This window comes from Schistocerca nitens, chromosome 1, assembly GCF_023898315.1.
Source record: "Schistocerca nitens isolate TAMUIC-IGC-003100 chromosome 1, iqSchNite1.1, whole genome shotgun sequence".
NCBI classification, from domain to species: Eukaryota; Metazoa; Arthropoda; class Insecta; order Orthoptera; family Acrididae; genus Schistocerca; species Schistocerca nitens.
The window spans coordinates 1,009,741,673-1,009,758,517 of record NC_064614.1 but is presented as its reverse complement, the minus strand read 5'-3'; the positions used below and the strand labels follow the sequence as shown (position 1 = coordinate 1,009,758,517).

Here is a 16,845-nt window from a genome sequence, read left to right as displayed (position 1 = left end):
CAGCAGAAGGAAGGAAAGAAGATAACAAAAATAGTATGATACCATGGAAAAATAGACAAAATAAATAATGAAGATCATGTTAATACGTGGAGATCTAAATGCAAGAATTGGTAACCAATTAGTTTGCGCTTTTGGAGAACAAGAAACTGATAGTGGGCGAGATGTAAGGCAGTTTGGGACATGTAATCCGTTAGAAATAAGCAACTCATTCATCAGGAAAAAGAATATACGGAAATGTACATGGTCGGCTGGAGGCTTAAAAATCTATAAAGCCAGTAGATTGTTAACTAAAAAACGAGGAATCAAGTAGAAAATTTAAGAATTCACAGAGGAAATAAGCATATATTCAGATCATATCCTTCTTGTGGGATTTTTAACATTAATAGCAAAATGGAATATTCCATAAAAAGAATCCCAGGATTGACAGGGGACATCGACCAAGTCCAAAGAAGGTCTGCTTGTTTTGTATTTTCGGGAAATAGGGGAGAGAGTGTCACGGATGTGATAAGCGAGTTCGGGTGGCATTTATTAAAACAAACGGATTTTTCGTTGCAGCGGGATCTTTTCACGAAACCAACTATAGCCTCTGAAGGTGGAAGTAATTTACTGTCGCTAACCTACATCGGGAGAAATGACCATCGTAATAAAACGAGAGGAATCAGAGTTGGTACAGAAAGATTTAAGTGTTCATTTTTCCCACGCGCTATAATTTACTGCTGTAGCAAAGTATCGGAACACTTTGCCAAAAGAAACTACGGTAGTATAATAGTCGTAAATTCAGTCTACAAAATTTACTCGAAACTATCAAATAATCGCTTGAGAGCAGAAGCAGATATATGCCTGGGAGAAGAACAAAACGGATTTGGAGAGACAGCTTTGAAACGATTTTAGCAAATCGATGCGAAGCCGGTCTACAGACATGTGTTTGCTTTTATTGGCTTGAACGTTTTTGATTCAGTCATTAGAAACATTATTCATGCAGCCCTGTGAACAAGAGTCATGTCTACTTTGAAAATGGAAGTAAGACAATCAAAAACTTACATGAAAGTTCCAAAATAATCACAAATACAGACACCTCAACCAGAAGAGAGAATAATTAATCGAAGTGACAGGCAGGTCTAGCTATCGTATTAACGCTATGCTGTATGCAGATGATATAGTCTTAATACACAAGGACGCAAACTTACAAAATCGGTGTCTAGATTGTATGTAGTAGGAAGACAATGCTACAGTCTTAAAATATCCACAACTAAACCAAAGGTATTGCTCACTATGGAAAGCCTCCAGACCGTTCAAAAATTACTGAAGACAAGATACCGGAACAACAGATTTCCAGTCTTACACATTTAGGGTGCAATAAGATAATGATATACAGAATAAAATCAAATTTCAGCGCGTATGTGGAACTATACATGAAACCTTAAGGAACAAAACAAGGAAAGTAAGACTTATAATTTTACAAAACAATCTGAGATCATATTCATGCAGCGATGTGAACAAGAGTCATGTCTTCTTTGAAAACAGGTGTGCGCAAAGAATATAACGAAGATGTAGAAGAAAGGGCAACACTGTCGCCGAAAATGTTGAAATAAGCGTCCTAGTTCGTGCCCAGGTTAACCTGGATGATTGTTCCCATGTCACAGAGTGAAAACACTTCCAAACCATCACCAAACAGCCTACGACCTGAACTGGACTCTCGCGACACTGTGGATTAAACGCATCGTTAGGCCCACAGTGCACTGGACGCCTAGCGTCAGTCGCAAAGAGACGGAAGCGTGGCTCTTCGGATCATCCTGCAGGCAGCTACCGTCCAGTTTGTGTGTAATTTGCCCATTGAAGCCCCTTTAAGCTTTTCTTAGCGCTGTCAGAGGTGCTGTTTGGCAGGGTAATCTATTCATAGTATCCATTGCACGCACTCCCCTTCGGAATATTTGCTCGCAAAATTAAGATCGGCTTCCATTAACTGACAGCAGCAATTTACATCGAGATTGAAATAGTTTGGTATTGGCATTGCGAGACCCTGGTCTCCAGTATCTGTCTTTTTTAATTTCTTTTCTTTCGATCACTGTTCCCGCATCGCTTTAAATGGTTCGAGTGCTAAACCATTCGTTGTAGACAATTTGTACATTCCGTTTGGAAATGCCAACAAATCGGGTAACTTCAGTCATAGTGTCGTCATGGATACGTCCAAATAACTCAGATTTAGCGATTTGTCCTGTGACAACATCGACTTAGCCTACCGCCCGGCTTCCATTCAAACGGCTGTCACCTCTCACATGATTTCCACGAATTGCATCAATGATGGAGGGTCGCATCACCGCCTGGTACCACCATCTTCGTACCATCTACGTCACTCCAAAGAGGGCGTGCTTTTTTAAGAGGTACACTAATTTTTCGTCCTTTAAGCTTATCTGCGCTCTGGTTATTAGAACTAGACGGTTCACTTGACTATCTAAGAGCGTCAAGTTGAGGTCTTTTGAATTCCAATATTGACAATATGAAATTTATTGAGTTATATAGCTTTCTAGAAGTTCAGTTGCACTTTGTCAAGCTACTATGTACAGCATTAACAGCGTGCATATAGTTGTTTTCAGAATTTATGTTTTGTCATGTAACTTCCTAGTGCTGTAATCTCCCATTTGCTTCTTGATTTGCTAAGAGTACGAAAGCCTGTGATGTTGCCCGACAGAAACAGTGAAGCACCCAGAAGGGGAGGAGGAAAAGAAATGAAACATCATGGGTTGAGAGAGTATGTCTTACCTTTGCAGTGCTTACAACATCGAGTCAAATTTACAAGGAACTTGACAGTATGAGCTCACATATCAGCAAGATCTAGCACCCTACCTGACCTGAATATATGCACTGATCCGGTTAGGTTGGGTGTCAAAGGCGCTGTATGATTTCCTGAAGGAAGCTGGTCCCCGACATCCTGATCACTGTGAAACATTCCCTTAGAAAAATTAAGAATGACAGTGCTGGTAAACCTCTTACGTTATTTGATTTTCAAACAGCTGAGCAAAACCGAACGTACTCAGACATTTCTCTCTTTACTTATTCTGAACAATACTAAACTGACAAAATATTTTTAGCGCAACGCAATCTGACTTTCAATAATCCCTATAAAAGAATGGCCCTGACTAACAATAACCTTTACCTTTCATGAGTCACCTCACAAAAATCTTCGTTACTCTATTGCAATATAGCGAGCGCCAATATTGCCAGATAAATTAAAGATTCTAACTACTGAAGGCACTAACTACTGACAGGCATAGATAGCAAATGAAAGATTTTGATAGAGAACAAACAATGCATTTAGCTTAATAATCTTCAAAAGTCATATGTATGTATCTATCAATTCATGACATCCATCTTTACAAATTTCCTTTTTCTGACGGACACACGTCCAGATCGTCCGCTCATATAAACATCTCAAAACTCTGGATTCTCTCTCCCCACATCCACCACTGCTGGCGGCTCACCTCCAACTGCGCAACACTACGCGCACTTCACATCCAACTGCCCAACACTACAATAGCGAATATTGCAACAATGCCAACCGGCCACAGACTGCACACAGCATAGTCCGTGATTTTCATACAGAGCGCTACGGAGCCTTACCAACACAAAAACCCAAACAGCCTACTTACAACTGGCACTGGGACGGAGTTGACATCTGAACTATTGCCACACGTGTGTCCTCCGAGTCTTTTGCTGAGACGTGCGTCAACTTCCCTTCCGCACATATGTCACTATGGCTCTCTGGAAGCTTCTAGACGCTGCCACTGCATCTATGAAAGCACATCACCGTTCTAACACCGGCAGTCAGTGATTTTAACTCCTGTTGACAGCTGTGGTGGAGACAGCTATCGACAACTCGAGATTTTATTCGAAGTGGCACAACTTGTAAATTGGTCCCACGCGTTTTTCATCGAAGACAAACCTGGGAATCTCGCTAGCCATGGGAGTACCTTAACATCACGCAGTTAGTTCAAAAAGACAAAGACAGGAGCTGTGTGTGGACACACATCGTCCTGTTGGAAAATGGCATCACGATGTTTTCGGATGACATGTAACAAGAGAACGCAGGATGTCCGTGACGTATCACTACCCCATCACAGTTACCTCAATCACTACCATCAATGATCAACACTGCCGTACCTCTACAAGACAAGGGATGAATGGGACCTCACCCAATGTCTACGCCATAATCGCCGATAATAGTAGTCCGGTATGGCGCAGAACCGAGTTTCTTCGCTGAACACAAGTCATCAGCAATGTATAATTCCTGGTAACGGCACCATCATGGCACCACTCCAAACCCAGCTGCTTCTGTTGTGTTAACGACAGCCTTATCTAGCCCAGCTGTTGCTACTAAGCATCCAATGGTGTGGAATGGTACAGAAAGCTGCTGGGAGTTCTCGGAAGGCAGATATGAAGGGGTTGCGATGTGCTTGGTGCTCAATACGGCGATCCTGCCTCGTGGTTGTCGATGTGGTCGACCAGAACCTTGATGAGTGTGCCTGCTCGCACGTTCCCATGCAGTCCAACTTCACCGTCGACTATCACATCCCAATGCTGCATAAATCTATATATCGCTCGATTCGACCAGCCGGCCAAATGGAGACCCACACTGAGGCCCCTTTAAAATTGTCAGATGATGATCATATGGCTCACAGGAGTACGCGTCATCTTCAGACCTCAACAGAGATCATTCTACGTCTGTGATACCGTTCGTATCCTTTACATAGCCCACTAGGCCTGGTAACCACACTAAATACGAGAACCCATCTCAGAGAATTACAACTTAATCATTTACATGCCAGGCGGTGGTGTTTACGTTTCACTGAGAAAGTTACATTGACATCCGCCCGTATCTCGTGGGTGCTTCATTGTTTTTGTACGCAAATTTTATATTGTTTAACTTTCATGTTTTGGGTTCACACAAAGATAGAATTTTTGAAAGAACGTCATAGTCGCCGTTTAACGTCGAGAATTGCAATTTCGGCCTTAAAGCTGTTACTTAGTGATGGTTCAAAAGAGTTTACTTTGACACATGTCAAACTTTAAAATCCTCCGACATGTGTAAATGTCATCACCCACAGATGAGCATTTTCATTGCAAGAACACAGCAGCACTGAACGAGCGCAAAACTCTGCACATCGTGAATTTATTGGGTCTACAATTTTGCTTCCACCATTTTGTATTACAAGACAGTCGCGGTGGTTGATGGTGCAGTTGGTAGGTCGTAAGTGCCATACAGTAAGTTTAACCATTTGTAAACATAGCGGCAACAAAACCATAGTCGATTTCTGGTTGAATCATGAAGTAATTGTTTGGTATACCTGCCTAATATCGTGTTGGGCCCCCGCGAGCACGCAGAAGTGCAGCAACATGACGTGGCATGGGCTCAACTAATGTCTGAAGTAGTGTTGGGGGACCTGACACCATGAATCATGCAGAGCTGTCCATAAATCCATAGGAGTACGAGTGGGTGGAGATCTCTTCTGAACAGCACACTGCAAGGCGTCCGAAATATTCTCAATAATGTCCATATCTGGGGAGTCTGGTGGGCAACGGAAGTGTTTAAACTCGTGTTCCTAGAGCAACTCTGAGAAATTCTGAAAGTTTCGGGTGTCGCATTGTACTGCTGCAATTGCCCAAGCCTTTCGGAATGCATAATGGACATGAATAGATGAGGGTGATTAGATGGGATGCTTACGTACATGTCACCTGTCAGAGTCGTATCTAGACGTACCAGGGGTCCAGTATCACTCCAACTGCACACGCCCCACACCATTACAGAACCTCCACCAGCTTGAACAGTCCCCTGCTCACATGCAAGGCCCGTGGATTCATGACGTCTCGATATCCGGACACGTTCATCCGCTCGATATAGGTTGAAACGAGTCTAGTCCGACCAGGCGACATGATCCCAATCATCACCAGTCCAATGTCGGTGTTGACGGGTCGGGGCCAGGCGTAAAGCTTTGTGCTGTGCAGCCATCAAGGGTACACGAGTGGGTCTTCGGCTCCGAAAGCCCATATCGATGATGTTTCATCGAACGGTTCGCACGCTGACACTTGTTGATGGCCCAAAACTAAAATCTGCAGCAATTTTCGGAAGGGTTGCAGTTCTGTCATGTTGAACAAATCTCTTCAGTCGTCGTTGGTCCCATTCTTGCAGGATCTTTTTCCGCAGCGACGTAGTCTGAGATCTGACGTTTTATCGGATTCCTGATATTGACGGTACACTCGTGAAATAGTCGTACGGGAAAATCCGCACTTCATCGCTACCTCAGAGATGCTGCGTCCCATCGCTCGTGCGATTGTAAAACCACGTACGAACTCGCTTAAATCTTGATAACCTGCATTGTAGAAGCAGTAACCGATCTAACATCTGCAAGACACACTTGCAATGCCGGCCGCAGCATCGTATTCTGCCTGTTTACCTATCTCTGTATTAGAATAGGTATGCCTATGCCAGTTTCTTTGACGTTTCAGTGTACATCAACTTACAACACCAAGTCTCTCTTTTAAGGGAAGTCTTAATTTTCTGATTTAACATTAGATCTGCGGCTCAAAAAGTTCTGGATAATACGTATAGTGAGGCACCTAATAGTGGTAGAAAGTGCTCAGAATGGGTTCAGGGCTTCAACAACGCTGATTTTCGCTTCGAACACAGTCAAGGTGGTGGAACAGAATGTTTTCGAAGCTACTGAAACCAACGGAAACATTCACATGATATCCTTGTCGAAAGCAATTTCTGAGCACTGAAAGACGAACGGTCACAATACACGAAAAGGCGATTTTGCAGCATGGCAGTTCTCGACCTCAGTGGTGGGGAGGGGCAGCTGAGCGTTGATATTAGGTGTGAGCAGACGAGTTTTGGTTTAGTAGCAGTAAGGAGGAAACGACGGAAATTTCTCGGAATTATACTATGGACTGATGGAAGATTTATTGTAGAGGGAAAAATAACAGTATTTACATTGGTACCATTACATCATTTGCGAAGAAGGGATTACAGGTAATGATTAAGTCCGCTTTATTTGCGGCAGCAGTTTGATAATGCATCATTGTTGGTTCCTCAGACATCCAGATCAAGATTATTTTTACTTCTCATTTTTCTGTTAGGATTTATCGATCATTTTAAGAGAAATGGATTTAAGTATACTTGAGATATTGCTTAAGGAAAGATTATACTTGTGAAGTTTAATTTTTATTAACTCTTGGATTATAGTTACGTGATTTCAGTGGAAGCTTAACTACTATTAAAGTTTCATTAAATGTTATTAAGACAAATGATACGCGATTTCTATTGAGTTCATTTAAGCCAGAGTCATTGTCCACATCCTAAGAATCGATTCATTTTCAATTTATTTAAAACCATCACAAAAAATTATGAACCAAGGACGAAAGCAGCGTTTTTAGGGAAAGCACTGCACCTTTGCGTATCTCAGTAGTGAGATTTTGCAGCTGTATTACCGAGACGCGCTGCAGCCACGAGAGCAGTTTGCACGGCGTTATCCAGTGCGACCCAGTTCAGCCAGTTAGTATTAAGGGGCCACCATTAATTCCGAAGTATTAAGTTTTTCATCAAAGTTCGTAGTCAGATTTTGCAAAACAGTAAGTTTCAGAGCGGGCGTGATTTTCTGAGAATTCTCGCAGTTAGATTTCTTTGTGCATTCTCGTAGCTGACTGTGTCACCAAAGAGCATTACTTAAGCTATCAATTTTAACGCTTGGTATGTGCGCCATCCAAAACAGGAAGACGAAAATTTAGCATTAAAAGCACAATCGACATTACAGTTTCACTTTCTGTAAAATAAATTTTTCAACTTTAACTACTGCCAATGTTAACATCGTCAAAATAAATCGCAATAACGGCCAGAGAACACTCCTGGATTGTAGAATGAGATTTTCAATCATCCTGGCAGATGAAAACTGTGTGCCGGACCGAGACTCGAACTCTGGACTCTTGCCCTTCGCCGGCAAGTGCTCTACCAACTGAGCTACCCAAGCACGACTCACGTCCCGCCCTCACGGTACCTTGCCGAACTAGCACTCCTGAAAGAATGGATATTGCGGAGACATGGCTTAGCAACAGCCTGGGGGATGTTTCCAGAATGAGATTTTCACTCTGCAGCGGAGTGTGCGTCATGAATCTGCCAGGAAGTTTCATATAAGCGCACACTCCGCTGCAGAGTAAAAATCTCATTCTGGAAGCATCCCCCAGGCTGTGGCTAAGCCATGTCTCCGCAATATCCTTTCTTTCAGGAGTGTTAGTTCGCAGGAGAGCTTCTGTAAAGTTTGGACGGTAGGAGACGAGGTACTGGCAGTAGTAAAGCCGTGAGGACGGGGCGTGAATCGTGCTTGGGTAGCTCAGTTGGTAGAGCACTTGCCAGTTTTAATCTGCCAGGGAGTTTCACTCCTGGATTGTGTTTGTTACAGTACAGGGGGCATGAGAGAGAGAGAGAGAGAGAGAGAGAGAGAGAGAGAGAGAGAGAGAGAGAGAATATGTGGGCTACTGACTGCCGTAGAGGGTGAGCTGGGAGCCGGGCCTGGCGAGCACGGGCGTCGATCCGTAGCGGTCGCCGGCGAGGCGCGAGGCGGCGCCCATCGCCAGCGGCAGCGGCCGACACGCCACGGGCCGCACCACCGACTTGCCCTGCAACACAAACCAACACCAGCACATTCAGTCTCAGCCTCCTTTAGTACAACAGCGACAGCAATCACTATGCGACACTAACTGGAACACCGCAGTTGTCTTAGATTACGTGTTATACACAGTCCCGCAACATGACCTAACAATATGCCACGTGAAAAGAATACACTATCGAGGCATACTGGAATAGCGTCGGAGGGCATCCCCGTCGCTGGACGAGGGCTCCTCTGAAAGAGAGAAATAGTACTTTGTGGCAGTATTGGCACACGCCTACTTACAAGGGAACCTCCCTGTCGTACCCACCCTCAGATTTACATATAAGTTGGCACAGTGCGGAACGAGATGTCCTTGGTTCAAGTCTTCCCTCCAGTGAAAAGTTTAATTTTTTATTTTCAGACAATTATTATCTGTCTGTCCGTCCATCCGATGCGAGGTAAAAACATATGTTTTGGCGGGGCACAAGGAAAACTGTTCGACTGTGCAACTGTTACATTCATTTGTTGCAGTTTGTCACAAACTCTTATGTTTTCATCACTTTTTTGGGAGTGATTATCACATCCACAAGAAAACCTACATCGGGAAAGGTAGAAGAATCTTTTTACCCATTCGCCAAGTCTACAAGCTAGGTGGGTCGACTACATATTCCTATCATGTGACGCACATGCCGTCACCAGTGTCGTATAGAATATATCAGACGTGTTTTCCTGTGGAGGAATCGATTGACCTGTGACCTTGCGATCAGATGTTTTCGGTTCCCATTGGAGAGGCACGTCCTTTCGTCTATTAATCGCACGGTTTTGCGGTGCGGTCGCAAAAAACAGACACTGAACTTATTACGGTGAACAGAGACGTCAATGAACGAACGGACAGTTCATAGCTTTGTGAAAACAAAAAAAGTAAACTTTTCACTCGAGGGAAGACTTGAACCAAGGACCTCTCGTTCCGCAGCTGCTCACGCTAACCACGGGACCACGGCGCTCCTGAGCTCACACTATCCTTGATGTTGCCTATCTTGCTCATGGACTACTCAGTTTGTATATTTTGCTTATTTTTTCATAGTTCCACACAACTTCTTCCTGTTTTCTCGATTGATATGTATTCAGTTTATCAAGGCCTATCCACTGTGCCAACTTATAACTAGAACTGAGGAGGGTATGATGGGGAGGTTCCCTTGTTAGAGCATCCTGTGTATCCTTAGGTTTTAGAGTGCAACGAGCGAAATTGTCACTTTAGATACCTCATGTAGCCGTGCTGCAGTCACTGGTCCACCAAACAAGTCAAATTTGGTCGAACAGTGTTATTCGTGATGTGGAAATCAGGTCCAGAGTTACCATCACGTTGTTATTCCTTTAGACTGCAGGCTTTACAGCACTACTAGGAAACACGAACAGTGCAATATGTGCTCTTAGTACGAAGGAGTCAAAGAACAGAGAACTGACAACATCGTCATACAATGAAGGCTTTCACGACCGGATATTTCAGCTGCCGAGAATTCTTCCGGTTTGTATGGCCGTGGTCCATGGAACTCTTCTATCCCTGACGTTTCGCCAGAAGATACTTTGGACATCTTCTGAGGTGCTCCTGGTTGTGTTGAGTCTCGCCGACTGACTCGGCAGGACTCAGCACAAACAGGAGCACCTCCGAAGATTTCCAACGTAGCTTTGGACCAAACGTCAGGGGTAGAAGAGTTCCATAGACCACGGCCATACAAGCCGGAAGAATTCTAGGTAGCTGACAAAACCATACTGGACCCGTTGCACCATACCGTCAGAACTAACATGTCCAATGAAGAGGGAATACTGGGACTTAACGCCCCGTAGACGACGACGTGATTGGAATTCAGCCTCGAAATGGGAGAGGAATTCGGTCGTTCCCTTTCGAAGGAACGATCCGAGCAGTCGTCTTAATCGATTTTGGGAACTCATGAAAACCCCAAATCCGAGTGGTCAAACAGGACTTAGAATCTCAGATATTCCGAACATGAGTGCATGTCAGCGCTGTGGCTCCTTGTCCGGTACAAGTCCAACGGGAGCACCATAGTGACAAAGTGGGGATTACTCTCCAAGCTGAACCACGACTCATCTGTAATAGGGTACTGTCCTACTGTTCGTTTGTCCAGTCACGGTGGACAAAGCAGCGTTTTTTCATTCGTGCGGGAGGAACGTGTTCAGCGTGGCGCGAAAGATGCAGCCCAACCTTTTGAGTCCGATTGAACAGGTCACCATACTTGTAACACACTGTGAGTTCTCTAGCAAATGGACGTACTTATATTTACAGTATTTACAGGACAGCAATGGCTGTTTAATGCACTATATCGATCCTAGGAAGTCTACTAGTTGAAACATCGGCTTTAATTTGAAGAAACTTCTGAGAATGGACGTCTGGTGCACAGAATTGTGTGGTACTTAATTGTGGACTGTGGGGAAACGGGTAACAATGAGAATCGTAGGGTTTGGAATGCACAGGTGGACCAGTAAGATAAGAATGAGGTTCCTCCGCATAATCGGCGAAGAAAGGAACATGTGGAAAACATTCTAGAAGTAATGGCAGGAAGATGGGCCCGTGTCAGATAAGGGAATAAATTCCATGGACTAGAGGGCGCTGTGGAGAGTGAAATCTGGAAATTTGAAAAGAAGACAGATTAGAATACATCCATCAAATGCAGGGATGCAAGTGCTACTCTGATATGAAGGGGTTGACACGGAAGAAGAATTCGTGGCGACCACATAGAACCAGTCAGAAGACAGAATATGAATGATTTAAAAAGCAATCGATCCTGTCGCTGCTGCTGGACTGCGGGACTTTCAGACCCACCGTGTTGTGACATAGGCCAGCTCTTAATCTGCCAGTGCTCGCGCCACCCTTGATATTTAAATGAACACTATATCCAGAACTACTGTAGACACGGCGGTATCGTACGTATACGTGGTTGTGTGTGTGTGTGTGTGTGTGTGTGTGTGTGTGTGTGAAAAAACCTGTTTTTCTTGCCTCTGGGTATCCCTTATGGGCAACTGTAATGAAGCGGTGTTGGCTCTTCTGATAGACATTCGTCGGGGCGACTCTCATACAAGTAACGAAAAATCACTCGCTTTGCTCATTATGTTTGTCAGAAGACAAAGGCGCACGCCAGTTGGTAGCGGGCTGCGCTGACCGTGACGAAGTGTGTGTCGCAAACTGGTGAACTTTGGCGCTGCCGCCTCGCCTGCTCGTAACTGCAGACGTTGCGAGACCCGAGCGCCCGCTATCAGATCGCAGCCCTGCCGCGAAAGCGACACACAGCCCACAGCCTCGAACCTCTCGCCTGATGGAGAGGGCCCATGCGGTGCTGTGGACAACCGTGGGTCCGACTGTTTCTTCCGACTCGGGCTCCAGGTCGGGAATCTCTTCCTACGTAACCTTTTGGAGATTCATTTAGGACACCTAATACAGCATTTCAGTACACAACTGATACTCAGATACATCTATGAGTGACACTGGGGCGTAATCTGTAATTTAGGTTATCTGCCTGTAACTTAAATGGTAGAAAATGTATTTATGAAACTACTAGTTCCAATCTCATGATACGTGTGATTCTTGAGTTTCTCCCGGCGTATTTGATAATCAAAATATCCACGGGTGTACTGCCGGTCTACAGTGTCCAACGGGCACAATATTTCGGCTTCGAGGAGGAAGCCCTGTCGTCATCCGAATGGAAACCTACTTGCTTTTTCCGTTATGTGGACGACACGTCATCTGGCCACATGGTATGGATAAACTCCTTGACTTCTTTACACATCTAAACTCCATACACCCCAACACTAAATTCACTATGGAGACTGAAACGGAGGGTAAATTACCTTTCCTTGACGGCTTTGTCAAGAGAATGGCTGACGGCACCCTAGGTCATGGGGTGTATCGGAAGACAACGCACACTGATCTGTATTTGCACGCAGACAGCTGCCACCACCCTTCACAGAGGAATGGGGTACTTAAAACTCTGGTATATAGGGCGCGCACTATCTCTGACGCAGAAAGTCTACCCCAGGAATTGGAACATCTGAGAACTGTATTTCGAAAAAATGGGTACTCAGAGTGGCAGATTCAACGTGCTCTCCACCCAACCATTATAGCACAACCTGTGGAGATGGATGAAATCACGAGGGAGGAGGTAGGCACTGCGTTTATTCCATATACAGGCGCACTCCCTGGGAAAATCGCCCGCATTTTGAAGAAACACCGGGTCGGAACTGTGTTTTGTCCTCCGACTAAAACTCGTGCACTGGTGGAAAGCGCCAAAGATGACCTCGGTTTGAGGAAGGCCGGCGTGTACCAGATTCCGTGTCAATGTGGCAAGTCGTATATTGGTCAGACTATGAGTACCGTCGAGGATCGATGCCGTGAACACCAAAGGCGCACTCGACTGATGTATCCGAGCAAGTCGGCGGTCGCTGAACATTGTCGGAAAATCACGCTATGGAGTATGAACGCACGAGGATTCTGGTACAGACGTCGAGATACTGGGACAGCGTTGTTGGAGAGGCCATCGAAATTCGCACCAATGACGATCTCATAAACCGTGACTGTGGCTATAATCTTAGCAAGGCTTGGGAACCAGCGATTGGGTTAATAAAGAGTAAATCGAGCAAACGTATAGTTGTGACGACCACGGCGGACAGAGCCATCACACCGACGTCATCTCAGACGCCGTCGCAATCTGTTCCACCGCACGACCGTGGCGCGGGGCGCGGACGGCGGAGGGAGCGCGCCGCGGGCGGAGGGTATTTAAATCGGCCGCCGCCGCGACCGAACCCAGTTCCCCCTGAGCAGCCATAGCGTACGGATCTCCGTACCGGCACGTTCACAGGAGTTCAGTCCGTCAGTTCACCTGATGATGGCGACATGTATGATCGCCGAAATATTGTGCCCGTTGGAAACTGTAGACCGGCAGTACACCCATGGATATTTTGATGACACGTGCTTTCTGTACAACGGTTCTGCAACATTCCCTCCGATATAGTTATTCACTTTGGCACCGGATTCGCGACAAGGCAGGTGATTTACAGAGACGAAATAAATTGAATTTTGCTCTACATCGCTCACAGTACTCGTTTTCCCACGTGTTTGTTTCACCTTTCGAAATGCTCATCGCTGTTTGGAGGACCGCGTTCTGTAATTCAGGATAGTCTTGTATGATATTTCATACCGATATTCTCCACGATCTGCTAGCGCACAGAAGTCAAACGCCCGTACCTTACGGATTACACAACTAGCCGAGGAAAAGAAAAAAACTTCTGGTGTTATCAACAATGTCCACAAAGATCTTAGTTCCATGAAGAAAGTACAAGTCAGTTACAGTTTGAACAGTGGCGCTATTTCAACCACAGCCTGATTTCGGGATTTCTTTACGCATCCTTATTCTCGTATTAGGCTTGAATCTTGTGAAACTTCCCTTCGGTATTAGTTTGTAAGAGCACGAAACTCGCGAAACTTCTTTCAGAAAGGTTTTCTTGACTTGTACAGATAGGAACGAGGTTTAACCAAACAGTGTGGCAATTTTGACTAAACTTACCTCGCTGGTTATAGGCCCCTGCTAATTTACAATAAAGCACGGGATGGTCCACAGTATTTCATCTGTTTTTAAAGATCTTATCTTTCATACGAATCAAGAAACAAACTACGGGCTCGCCCGAGTAGCCATGGTGTTAACGCTACCGCTTCCGTGTCTTAGAGGTACGCCAGCCCCGAATCGAATCTACCTAACGGTGACATGTCTGTATGCCAGCAATCCTGGTTGTGCTTTTCAGGCAGTTTCCCCACAACCCACTACTTGAATATCGGGCTCGTTCTCATGTTCCGCTACTGATACACGCTACCAAAACATCTAGAACACTTTCTCACACTTGCACAGAGAATTTACTCTATACGCAGGCAGATTGGGTACAATGCTGTCCTTGTGGGTGAATGGGAGATTGAAGAACTTAACTGTTTGGTTTTCTGAAATACTCAATAAGAATCAGAAGCTTTGTATAAACTCCAGCTCATGTAAAGATCTACATAGATTTTATTTTTTTAAAGAATCACCCTACATTACAAGGGCACACTTTTTACCTGCATTCACATGCAAGCTTATGGTACTTTTTACATTTACACTTCAAATGAAAGTTTTCATTTGTCTTTCACAAGTAGGAAGCATGGCAAACACACAGTCAGACTCGTGGCATACTTTTGCGAGCATGTCTGGAACTTCTGTATTCATAGCTATTACTGTACGCCGTCGCAGTCCATCCAAAGCTGTTTCCAGAATGAAATATTCAGCCAGCAGCGAACTGGATTGGATTGATTTAGGGGGAGATCAAACTGCGAGGTTATCGGTTTCATAGGATTAGGGAAAAACACGGAAAACCTGAATGAGAAAGGCCGGACGCGGGATTGAACCGTTGTCCTCCCGAATGCGAGTGCAGTGTACTAACCGCTGCGCCACCTCAGCGGAGTGTGCGCTGATATTTCATTCTGGAAACGTTCCCCAGGCTGTGGCTAAGCCATGTCTCCGCAATACTTTTTCTCCCAGGATTGCTAGTTCTGAAAGGTCTGCAGGAGAGCTTCTGTGAAGTTTGGAAGGTAGGAGACGAGGTACTGGCGGAATTAAAGCTGTGAGGACGGATCGTGAGTCGTGCTTGCGTAGGTCAGATGGTAGAGCACTCGCCCGCGAAAGGCAACGGTCCTGAGTTCCAATCTCGATCCGGCACAACGTTTTAATCTGCCAGGAAGTTTCTTAAATCTACGAGTACATCGTCATTGTGACAGTGAGAGAGAAAGAACCTTACGCTGCTATTTAGGAAAACGTCTTAGTAAAACTTTTGGTCCGACATACGATAAATCTCATATTATTCTTGTTGCCCCACTTGTATGGAGAATAATAATTTTTTCATAATTTTAATGTTTAAACAACTACTTTTGGCCTACGAAATGTAGTACCTTGTCATATATTTTAGTCTGTTTCTTCTGCAGATCACTAACGCCGACAGGGCGTTCGGTTGAGAAAAAGAGGCCGCACTACTTGTCGGGAGAAGTTGCCAAAATCTTTACTCCAACAAGAGTAAAATCTTCTAAACCATTTCATATACAAAACAATCACTTGCCGTTCTGTAACTCTGCGACTATTTTGAATTAATTTATTTAAAATCGTCTCTGTTCTGTTATATTTGATCGAATACAAAAGTCCGATTGAAAACGGTCTGCTGCATCCGCTTGGTATTCTTTCAGATGCTAGGGCGTTAGATGAGTAAATGATGATGATGATGATTATGATGATGTCTTGCGGAACCACGGCCCAGCGCAGTTATTTCAATTGGACGGCACTTCGGCAATTTGCGTGTCTTTAACAGCAACGGCACCCAGTTTTCCATGCACAGTCACCCACCCAAGTTCTAACTGGGCCCAATGTTGCTTAATCTGGTGGGAATCGGTGATACCGAATTGGAAAGACCGTAGGCTGTCTAGAAAACCTGCCTGGACACCAGAAAAACAAACATGGAATCCTGTTGCGATGGCACTGCCCACAGTAAGACTACCCACTCAGACACAGATACTGGTCATTATTCACTTAAAATATTTGGTGCGATATATATAATCAAAATGTGTAAATAATCAATAACCATGGTTTGGTGAAAATTTAATTTCTCTTTAAATGGCCAATTCCGCCCTCCATCGCACCACCACCACCACCACCACCACCACCACCACCCTTCCTATTTCCTCTGCGGCACGACGTGTGACCCTACAATGTCACTAATGGCTCTTAAGCAAACAAGTTTGACAATTATTGCTTTAGAGTGTGTGCCTCTTGCTGGACTATGGTGTGTGGCTGCTACACTCTACATGTACTTGCGTTCTGACTGTTCACTTTTCGACTTAAAACTATCACAGTTGTGAGTTGGTTGGTTGATTCGGGGGAGGGGACAGAACAGCGAAGTCATCGGATTAGGGAAGGAAGTGGGCCGTGCCCTTTCGAAGGAACCATCCCGGCATTTGCCTGAAGCGATGTAGGGGAATCACGGAAAACCTAAATCAGAATGGCCGGACGCGGGTTTGAACCATCGCCCTCCCGAATGCGAGTAGTGTACTATTAACCACTGGGCCATCTCGCTCGATACAGCTGTTAGGGTACTGCACCTGCTGGAATGGAGATCGCAAAGTGACTGCTGT

General features: G+C 44.9%; 1 protein-coding gene across 1 annotated transcript in view; it reads right to left on the bottom strand.

Annotated features, from left to right (window-relative positions):
• The window catches only part of LOC126220111 (leucine zipper putative tumor suppressor 2-like), a 157,405-nt gene that overhangs the window by 67,910 nt on the left and 72,650 nt on the right, over positions 1-16,845 (bottom strand). Inside the window, exon 2 of the mRNA XM_049942151.1 lies at positions 8,529-8,664. Within this exon, the coding sequence (XP_049798108.1) occupies positions 8,529-8,664 (136 nt within the window). The remainder of the gene's footprint in view (positions 1-8,528; positions 8,665-16,845) is intronic.